The sequence below is a fragment of the Nerophis ophidion genome, linkage group LG29, assembly GCF_033978795.1.
Source record: "Nerophis ophidion isolate RoL-2023_Sa linkage group LG29, RoL_Noph_v1.0, whole genome shotgun sequence".
In the NCBI taxonomy this organism is placed as follows: Eukaryota; Metazoa; Chordata; class Actinopteri; order Syngnathiformes; family Syngnathidae; genus Nerophis; species Nerophis ophidion.
Genome location: NC_084639.1, coordinates 10608334 through 10620513, shown reverse-complemented (window position 1 = coordinate 10620513; position 12180 = coordinate 10608334). Strand labels below are relative to the sequence as shown.

The following is a 12180-nucleotide window of genomic DNA, read 5'->3' as shown; positions in this document are numbered from 1 at the left end:
ATTCCTCCATAAAATAAAACAACAGCTGTGGTATGTTTCTATATTACTTCAAAGAAAACTGGTTTAGATTAATAAAATTCTACACAAATAAGAAACATCCCTGTGCCTCACTGACACAAACGCCTCCAACTGCCTGACAATTGTTTGGCTGGCTTTCTGGATGAGTTTGTCAATCCGGTTTAAGTCCCTTTTGCTGGTGCTGCTGCCCCAACACACCACTGCAAAGTACAGGGCACTGGCGACAACAGACTGAAAAAATGATATCCAACAGCTTGCTGCACACATTAAAGGACCTAAGTTTCCTGAGGGACAAGTTTTTTTTATGTATATGTGTATATATATATATATATGTATGTATGTGTGTGTGTGCGTGTGTGTGTGTGTGTGTGTGTGTGTGTGTGTGTGTGTGTGTGTGTGTGTATATACATATATACATACATACATATATATGTATGTATGTATGTATATAGGTATATGTGTATATATGTATATATATGTGTGTGTGTATGTGTATATATATATATATATATATATATATATATATATATATATATATATATATATACATATATATATATATATAAAACGTGTATATATATAAAATCTGTCTCATTGCAGACTAGACAAAGTGCATTTTCTTTACACTGAATGAAAAAAGTTATATGTCCACTTTTAAAAACTCTACACTAGAAGTCTATTTTACATTCCCCAACGATTTTGCCATTTTTTCCCCCTCGTGCACTTATTGACTAAAAAAGCGCGCACTTGCTGTGCCGTGAAGACGTCGCGTTATCGATGAGAAAATGCATTATTAGACAATATGATTTGCCTGAGTGACTAGGAAACCCCGAGAGTAACAAGCAGCAGAAAATGGATTGATGGAATGGGGTAGAAAAGACAGATTAAAAAAATTGTAATTCGCGCTCTTATTTTTTTTATGGGGGACTTCCCGCTTCTGGATTTTGTATGGTGTTGGGCCGTATCTGGCACGCGGGCCGTAGTTTGGGGACCACTAATCTACAACAACAACAATATAATTTGTCTGTGGCTGGACAAGATGGATTGAAAAAGATAAAAACATCAATCAATCAATCAATGTTTACTTATATAGCCCTAAATCACTAGTGTCTCAAAGGGCTGCACAAACCACCACGACATCCTCGGTAGGCCCACATAAGGGCAAGGAAAACTCACACCCAGTGGGACATCGGTGACAATAATGACCCAGTGGGACGTCGGTGACAATGATGACTATGAGAACCTTAGAGAGGAGGAAAGCAATGGATGTCGAGCGGGTCTAACATGATACTGTGAAAGTTCAATCCATAATGGATCCAACACAGTCGCGAGAGTCCAGTCCAAAGCGGATCCAACATAGCAGCGAGAGTCCCGTTCACAGCGGAGCCAGCAGGAAACCATCCCAAGCGGAGTCGGATCAGCAGCGCAGAGATGTCCCCAGCCGATACACAGGCAAGCAGTACATGGCCACCGGATCGGACCGGACCCCCTCCACAAGGGAGAGTGGGACATAGAAGAAAAAGAAAAGAAACGGCAGATCAACTGGTCTAAAAAGGGAGTCTATTTAAAGGCTAGAGTATACAAATGAGTTTTAAGGTGAGACTTAAATGTCAAATAAAAGAAAACTGTTTTATCGATTGTTTTTTTTAACTCGATTAAGAATCATTACAAATAAAAATTGTGGTTAATCTGATTTTTTTTTTTTTTGGACACCCTTATAAAATATTTTTCTTGTATGATTTCTTCTTCAAAAAAGTAAAACTAAATACGTACTTTGAGTGAACAAAATGTGCTGTCTAAAAATGCCCCCGCCCTGGTTCAAAAGCAACAAGCTTATGGTAGAGTGCACCTGATAGAGAGCATGAGAGGGTGTGGGGTTGGGGGGTGTGGCAGGGGCCCCTTACACACACACACACACACACACACACACACACACTCTCCAGGTCATTATGTGCATGCCTTCTGCCTCCCCAATGAAGACAGTTAGGGGCGGGGGGTTACATGCATGCTCTTTCACAATGGAAGCGGCGTGCTGGGGGGTGGGAGGTGCGCGCAGTGGCGGTGACGGGTGGGCTCGCCAGATAGGTTCCGTCCCAATTTGCGGCAGCTCATGCCTTCATAATGACGTCAAATGAAGCGAGAAAGTGCTTGATGTTCACCAGACGCGACTGATAACCACAGTCTGCCACTTGGCCCCTCTCTGGCACTCCTTTTCAAGACATCATACCAAAAAATGACCTATTTTACGACCGACACATGCAGTCATGTGGGCAAAATACCAATGTAATTAAAAAATACTCATTAAATTAATACATGTAAAATAAAAACTAGATTAAATAGGTGGGTTTTATGGCTCGATTTGTACCGAGAATATATATATATATATTTTTTTAAATTAAATCAACATAAAAAACACAAGATACACTTACAAATAGTGCACCAGCCCCAAAAAACTCCCTTTTTCATGACAAAAAATAAGTAAATAAATATGTAAGACAAGAACACACATTTTTATTGTTTATGGATCCTGTCTCGTAAATAAGCGCTAGCAAAAGCCAATGGGAGTCACGCTTTTCCGCCTATAGAGCGCTCTATTAAAAAAAAAAAAAAAACATACATCAAGGTTCGTAATAACGTAATATTTACATAATTTGATCTTTTTTAGCATTGCTCATTTCTCAGACGCATCAAAATGTTCGCTTTCCCGTCATCAAGACTACTAAACATGGCCGACTTCATTAGAGAATACATAGACTAGTTTGGGAAAAATGATGATCCAGAAACGTATATTTTTAATCCTGAATATTAAGAAGGTGGATCTCCAAGTTTTAGAGTCTGTGTTCCAAACAGATGCAACTTATGTGAAACACTAAGCATCAAGTAGCAGTATTGCTAAGTGCTAAACAAGATATTCAAACTATCAACATAGTAACACAATCCCTTACTGTACAATGTCTGCTCTCATTGGGATAAAGACTGATGGGATGTTTATATCTTTCCCTTTACATGAACATTTCACTAAGCATCAAGTAGCAGTATTGCTAAGTGCTAAACAAGATATGTAAACTATCAACATAATAAAACAATCCCTTACTGTACAATGTCTGCTCTCACTGGGATAAAGACTGATGGGATGTTTATATCTTTCCTTTTACATGAGCATTTCACTAAGCATCAAGTAGCAGGGGCGGCATAGCTCGGTTGGTAGAGTGGCTATGCCAGCAATTTGAGAGTTCCAGGTTCGATCCCCGCTTCCGACATCCTAGTCACTACCGTTGTGTCCTTGGGCAAGACACTTTACCCACCTGCCCACCAGTGCCACCCATACTGGTTCAAATGTAACTTAGATATTCGGTTTCACTATGTAAAAGTGCTTTGAGTCACTAGAGAAAAGTGCTATATAAATATAATTCACTTCACTTCAGTATTGCTAAATGTTAAACAAGATATTCAAACTATCAACATATTAAAACAATCCCTTACTGTCCAATGTCTGCTCTCACTGGGATAAAGACTGATGGGATGTTTATATCTTCTCCTTTTCATGAACAATTCATCATAAACCTCAAGCAGGTTAAATAAAGGTTTCAAAAAATCATACTAAAAATGTTTTATTTCAGGATGGACACATGCAGTCATGTGGACAAAATACTAATAAAATTAAAAAGATACTAATGAAATTAATAAATGTAAAATAAAAACTAGATTAAATAAGTGTGTCTTATAGGGGGACTATCAACATAATAAAACAATCCCTTACTGTACAATGTCTGCTCTCACTGGTATACAGACAAATGGGATGTTTATATCTTCCCCTTTACATGAACAATTAATCATAATCCTCAAGCAGGTTAAAAAGAAAAGTTTTTGTGTCTGTTGGTTGTAGAAGTTGACCAATTTACCCAAGTCTGCCACTTGGCCCCTCTCAGGCACTCGTTTTCAGGAAATCATACCAAAAGATGACCTATTTCACGACCGACACACGCAGTCATTTGGACAAAATACTTGTGAAATTAAAAAGATACGAATGAAATGAATAAAAGTAAAATAAAAACTAGATTAAATAGGTGGAGGACTATCAACTTAATAAAGCAATCCCTTACTGTACACTGTACACTGTCTGCTCTCACTGGGGTAAAGACAGATGAGATGTTTATATTTTCCCCTTTACATGAACAATACATCATAATCCTCAAGCAGGTTAAAAAAAAAGAGATATCATGCCTATTGGATGTCGAAGTTGACCAACTTAATCACAGTCTGCCACTTGGCCCCTCTCTGGCATTCCTTTTCAAGATATCTTACCAAAAAATAACCTGTTTCATGACCGACACATGCAGTCATGTGGACAAAATACTAATTAATTAAAAATACACTATTGAAATTAACACATGTAAAATAAAAACTAGATTTAATAGGTGGGTCTTATAGGGGGACTATCAACATAATAAAAACATCTCTTACTGTACAATGTCTGCTCTCACTGGGGTAAAGACAGATGGGATGTTTATATCTTCCCCTTTACATGAACAATCCATCTTAATCCTCAAGCAGGTTAATACAAAAAGTGTTTTTGTCTGTTGGATGTCGAAGTTGACCAACTTACCCAAGTCTGCCACTTGGCCCCTCTCTGGCACTCGTTTTCAAGACATCATACCAAACATGGGACATGACTGTGATTAAACTGAAACACCCCAACTCTACCGTGTGTGCACAACCGTGTTCGTTCTATTCGCTTCTTCGGGCAGATGTTTTTTTTCTAACATTGTCCGTTTGTTTTGTCTCCCACAGATCTGGTTCGCCTTTGTCAACGGCTTCTCGGGTCAGATTCTGTTCGAGCGCTGGTGCATCGGCCTGTACAACGTGGTGAGTGTTGCTGAACCGCTCGACTTCGCTTTTGCGCGGCGGTCCAGAGCACCGCCGACGTCCTGACCACAGTGTTTGCCGACCTTTAGTCAGCGCCCAACCTCCCCCTCCATGTGCGGTTGAGCCAGGGGCAGCTATGCTCGCGTGATACTCGAAAGAAAGGGGAAGGGGAGTCCCACAGGGCTCTGTCGCGGGGCCACTCCTAATGAATGTAATATTTCAAGTCTGTCAAAACCTGCAGTGAAAATATGCATGTTGAGTGGATGTTTTGCATCAATTCCCCAATGAAGCTCCACCTTGGGAGCGCTGGGGGTGCACATTCCTGTGGCTCCGTGGGAGTCTGTCAGGAGCGGCGGTCTGAATCCGCCCCTCCAAGGAGAGCTTGCCCTGAATAAGAAAGGGGTCCAGTGGTGCATGTCGTGTGGACCAGTGCTCCCCGATAGTTCCACCGGGATGTCCAACCAGTGACCCTTCCCCCTTGCTTGTTGACTGGAACGCTCCTGAGTGGAGAGATGAGTTTTGCATGTGAAGCACAAAAGTTGGCGCACATGGACCAAGTCGAGGAAAGAATGAAGGGAATTATTTGAGAAATCCAAACAGGAATTTGCTTAAGTATATATTTCAGCTATTTCAAAGAATAAACTAAGAACAACATACACTGTTCACTTCTGAAAGGTTTTAAACTAAGTTGATTATTGATTGAAACTTTTATTACTAGATTGCACAGTAAAGTACATATTCCGAATACGTTTTTTAACCTGTTAAAGTCGGGGTCCACGTTAATCAATTCATACTTAAATGTATTTTAAACTACACTTTTATTTCAGTTGAATACGCGCCTTGACCTGCAGAAAGTTTTATTTGGATTTACGTATTTCTCGGATTATAAAGCGCACCGGATTATAAGGCGCATTAAAGGAGTCATATTTGAGTTTATATGTATATATATATATATATATATATATATATATATATATATATATATATATATATATATATATATATATATATATATATATATATATATATATCCATCTATCCATCTTCTTCCGCTTATCCGAGGTCGGGTCGTGGGGGCAGCAGCCTAAGCAGGGAAGCCCAGACTTCCCTCTCCCCAGCCACTTCGTCTAGCTCTTCCCAGGGGAATGTGTGTGTGTGTGTGTGTGTGCGCGTGTATATATATATATATGTGTGTATATATGTATGTATATATATATATATATATATATATATATATATATATATATATATATATATATACATATGTATATGTATATATACATATGTATATATACATATTATGTATACATATGCATATAAATGTGTATATGTATATATACATATGTATATGTATGTATACATATGTATATATACATATGTATATGTATGTATACATATGTATATATACATATGTATGTGTATGTATAAATATGTATATATACATATGTATGTGTATGCATATGCATACACATGTATACATGCATATGTATATATACATATGCATACATACATATACGCATATATACATATGTGCATATATAAATATGTATGCATATGTATATATGTAAATGTATGTATGCGTATGTATATGCTTATGTGTATATATACATATGTATTTACTTATTTAAATGTATATACATATGTGTATATGTATATATACATGTATATATGTATATGTATATATATATGTATATGTATACATATGTGTATATATACATATGTACATATGTATATATACACATATGTATATATGTATATATACACATATGTATATATGTATATATACACATATGTATATATGTGTATATATACACATATGTATATATGTGTATATATACACACATATGTATATATGTGTATATATATACATATATACATATATATATGGATATGTACATATGTATATATATTTCCATATGTATATATGTATACATATATATTTATATATATATACATATGTATATCTATGTATTTGTATATATATATGTGTGTATGATGGGTGCTGGTTAGCGCCTTGCATGGCAGCTCCCTCCATCAGTGTGTGAATGTGTGTGTGAATGGGTAAATGTGGAAGTAGTGTCAAAGCGCTTTGAGTACCTTGAAGGTAGAAAAGCGCTATACAAGTACATCCCATGTACCATGTATATATATATATATATATATATATATATATAAAATATACTGGGGGTCGGCAGCCCTTGGCTCTAGAGCCACATGTGGCTCTTTAGCCCTGCCCTAGTGGCTCTGCATATAAATGTGTATCTGTATATATACATATGTATATGTATGTATACATATGTATATATACATATGTATATGTATGTATACATATGTATATATACATATGTATGTGTATGTATATGCATACACATGTATACATGCATATGTATATATACATATGCATACATACATATACGCATATATACATATGTGCATATATAAATATGTATGCATATGTATATATGTAAATGTATGTATGCGTATGTATATGCTTATGTGTATATACATATGTATTTACTTATTTAAATGTATATACATATGTGTATATGTATATATACATGTATGTATGTATATGTATATATATGTATATGTATACATATGTGTATATATACATATGTACATATGTATATATACACATATGTATATATGTATATATACACATATGTATATATGTGTATATATACACATATGTATATATGTGTATATATACACACATATGTATATATGTGTATATATACACATGTATATATGTGTATATATATACATATATACATATATATATATGGATATGTACATATGTATATATATTTCCATATGTATATATGTATACATATATATTTATATATATATACATATGTATATCTATGTATTTGTATATATATATGTGTGTATGATGGGTGCTGGTTAGCGCCTTGCATGGCAGCTCCCTCCATCACTGTGTGAATGTGTGTGTGAATGGGTAAATGTGGAAGTAGTGTCAAAGCGCTTTGAGTACCTTGAAGGTAGAAAAGCGCTATACAAGTACATCCCATGTACCATGTATATATATATATATATATATATATATATATAAAATATACTGGGGGTCGGCAACCCTTGGCTCTAGAGCCACATGTGGCTCTTTAGCCCTGCCCTAGTGGCTCTGCATATAAATGTGTATCTGTATATATACATATGTATATGTATGTATACATATGTATATATACATATGTATGTGTATGTACATGCATACACATGTATACATGCATATGTATATATACATATGCATACATACATATACGCATATATACATATGTGCATATATAAATATGTATGCATATGTATATATGTAAATGTATGTATGCGTATGTATATGCTTATGTGTATATACATATGTATTTACTTATTTAAATGTATATACATATGTGTATATGTATATATACATGTATGTATGTATATGTATATATATGTATATGTATACATATGTGTATATATACATATGTACATATGTATATATACACATATGTATATATGTATATATACACATATGTATATATGTGTATATATACACATATGTATATATGTGTATATATACACACATATGTATATATGTGTATATATACACATGTATATATGTGTATATATATACATATATACATATATATATATGGATATGTACATATGTATATATATTTCCATATGTATATATGTATACATATATATTTATATATATATACATATGTATATCTATGTATTTGTATATATATATGTGTGTATGATGGGTGCTGGTTAGCGCCTTGCATGGCAGCTCCCTCCATCACTGTGTGAATGTGTGTGTGAATGGGTAAATGTGGAAGTAGTGTCAAAGCGCTTTGAGTACCTTGAAGGTAGAAAAGCGCTATACAAGTACATCCCATGTACCATGTATATATATATATATATATATATATATATATATATAAAATATACTGGGGGTCGGCAGCCCTTGGCTCTAGAGCCACATGTGGCTCTTTAGCCCTGCCCTAGTGGCTCTGTGGAGCTTTTTTAAAAATGTATGTAAAATGGAAAAAGATGAGTGGAAAAAAATATAAAACTATATTATTCGTTTTAATATAGTTTCTGTAGGAGGACAAACATGACACAAACCTCCCTAATTATAAAGCACAGTGTTTTTATTAAACATGCCTCACTGATTCAAGTATTTGGTGAGCGCCGTTTTGTCCTCCCAATTTCGGCGGTCCTTGAACTCACCGTAGTTTGTTTACATGTATAACTTTCTCCGACTTTCTAAGACGTGTTTTATGCCACTTCTTTTTCTGTCTCATTTTGTCCACCAAACTTTTAACGTTGTGCATTCATGCACAAAGGTGAGATTGTTGACGTTATTGACTTGTGTGGAGTGATAGTCAGACATATTTGGTCACTGCAGATGCTAACATGCTATTTAGGCTAGCTATATGTACATATTGCATCATTATGCCTCATTTATCGCTATATTTGAGCTCATTTAGTTTCCTTTAAGTCCTCTTAATTAAATTTATATCTCATGACACACTATCTGTATATAATATGGCTTTTAATTTTTTGCGGCTCTAGACATGTTTTTTTTTTAAATTTTTGGTCCAATATGGCTCTTTCAACATTTTAGGTTGCCGACCCCTGTCTTAGACCATTCTTACTTTCCTGAACACTTTTCTGGCTGCCACACACGGACGTCCTCAACTTGTGTCGGGAGAAGGTCACATGCTCTCGTGCAAAACTCAAACTCATGAAAATGAACTGAGAAACTCATAAAAATGAACTTAAAAACACGCACACAAATGTTTTATTGTTTTTGGTCACGAAACAGCATTTATGGAAATAGTGTAACGTGCCAGGAGACAACTTTTGTAACATGGAACCAAGGAAATGTTTGTCATGAAAAACACTTCTTGTACTCTTTGTTTATGTACTGTTTGTTTTATGTGTACTGTGTGTTTTATGTGTACTGTGTGTTTTATGTGTACTGTGTGTTTTATGTGTACTGTGTGTTTTATGTGTACTGTGTGTTTTTATGTACTGTTTTATGTGTACTGTTTGTTTTATGTGTACTGTGTGTTTAATGTGTACTGTGTGTTTTATGTTTACTGTGTGTTTTTTATGTACTGTTTTATGTGTACTGTTTGTTTTATGTGTACTGTGTGTTTTATGTGTACTGTGTGTTTTTTATGTACTGTTTTATGTGTACTGTTTGTTTTATGTGTACTGTGTGTTTTATGTGTACTGTTTGTTTTATGTGTACTGTGTGTTTTATGTGTACTGTTTGTTTTATGTGTACTGTGTGTTTTTTATGTACTGTTTTATGTGTACTGTGTGTTTTATGTGTACTGTTTGTTTTATGTGTACTGTGTGTGTTATGTGTACTGTTTTATATGTAATGTGTATTTTATGTGTACTGTGTGTTTTATGTGTACTGTGTGTTTTATGTGTACTGTTTGTTTTATGTGCACTGTGTGTTTTATGTGTACTGTGTGTTTTATGTGTACTGTGTGTTTTATGTGTACTGTGTGTTTTATGTGTGCTGTGTGTTTTACGTGTACTGTGTGTTTTTATGTGTACTGTGTGTTTTATGTGTACTGTGTGTTTTATGTGTACTGTGTGTTTTATGTGTACTGTGTGTTTTATGCGTACTGTGTGTAATTGTTGTACTCTGATGTATGTGTACATTGTGTTTTTATGTGTACTGTTTGTTTTATGAGTACTGCTGATTGTTTTTTGTGTACTGTTTGTTTTTTGTGTGCTGTTTGGTGTTTTATGTGTAATGTGTTCTATGTGTACTGTCTGTTTTTTGTATACTGTTTGTTTTATGTGTACTGTTTGTTTTATGTGTACTGTTTGTTTTATGTGTACTGTTTGTATAGTGTATTGTGTATTTTTTGTGTACTGTTTGTTTTATGTGTACTGTTAGTTTGTGTAATTTTGGTTTTTTATGTGTACTTTTTATTTAATGTGTACTGTGTTGTTTTATGTGTACTGTGTGTTTACGTGTACTGTGTTTTATGTGTACTGTGTGTTCATGTGTACTGTTTGTTTTATGTGTACCATTGGTTGTTTTTTGTCTACTGTTTGTTGTTTTATGTGCACTGTATTTTTAATGTGTATTGTGTGTTTTATGCGTACTGTGTGTATTAGTTGTACTCTGTGATGAATGTGTACTTGGTGTTTTTATGTGTACTGTTGGTTTTATGAGCACTGTGTTTATGTTTACTGTTTGTTTTATGTGTGCTGTTGATTGTTTTTTGTGTACTGTTGTTGTATGTGTACTGTCTGTATGTGTACTGTCTGTTTTTGTGTACTGTTTGTTTTATGTGTACTGTGTGTTTCATATGTACTGTTTTATGTGTATTGTGTATTTTTGTGTACTTTTTTGTATTATATGTATTGTGTATTTTTTGTGTACCGTTTGTTTTATGCGTACTGTTTGTGTAATGTTTGTTTTATATGTACTGTTTTTTATGTGTACTTTTTTTTAATGTTTACTGTGTCGTTTTATGTTTACTTTGTGTTGTTTTATGTGTACTGTGTTTCATGTGTACTTTGTGTTACATGTGTACTGTTTGTTTTATGTTTACTGTTTGTTTTGTGTACTTTGTTTTATGTGTACTGTTTGTTGTTTTAATGTGTACCGTGTTTTATGTGTACTGTCTGTTTCATGTGTACTGTGTGTTTCATATGTACTGTTTGTTTTTATGTGTACTATGTGTTTTAAGTGTGATGTTTGTTTTGTGTACTGTTTGTTGTGTTTTGTGTACTGTTTGTTGTTTTTATGTGTACTGTGTGTTTATTGTGTACTGTTTAATGTGTGTTGTATGTAAAATGTGTACTCTATGATTTATGTGTACTGTTTTATGTTGCTGTACAGTGTTTTTGTGTACTGTTTTTATGTGTACTTTTTGTTGTTTTATGTGTACTGTGTTTTACTTGTACTGTTTTTTATGTGTACTGTTTGGTGTTTTATGTTTACTCCTTGTTGTTTTATGTGTACTGTTTGGTGTTTTATGTTTACTCCTTGTTGTTTTATGTGTACTGTTTGTTGTTTTTTTGTGTACTCTTTGTTTTATGTGTACTGTGTATTTAATGTGTACTGTGTTTAATGTGTAGTGTGTGTTTCACGTGTCCTGTATTTTATGCGTACTGTGTGTAACATGTGTACTCTGTGATTTGTGTACTTTGTGTTGTATGTGTACTGTTTGTTGTTGTATGTGTACTGTGTTTTATGTTGCTGGATGTACTGTGTTTTGTGTACCGTCTTATTTATGTGTACTGTTTATTGTATAT

The 12180-nt window shown here is 34.3% G+C and overlaps 1 protein-coding gene across 6 annotated transcripts in view; it reads left to right on the top strand.

Annotated features, from left to right (window-relative positions):
• Positions 1 to 12180, top strand: part of LOC133546053 (phospholipid-transporting ATPase IA-like) — a 441030-nt gene that overhangs the window by 345377 nt on the left and 83473 nt on the right. For all 6 annotated transcript variants that reach the window (XR_009804972.1, XM_061891880.1, XM_061891879.1 and 3 more), the window contains one exon: positions 4810 to 4884. Coding sequence is in view for 5 of the 6 variants with exons in the window: in XM_061891880.1 (XP_061747864.1) it covers positions 4810 to 4884 (75 nt within the window). In the remaining variant the exon portion in view is untranslated. The remainder of the gene's footprint in view (positions 1 to 4809; positions 4885 to 12180) is intronic.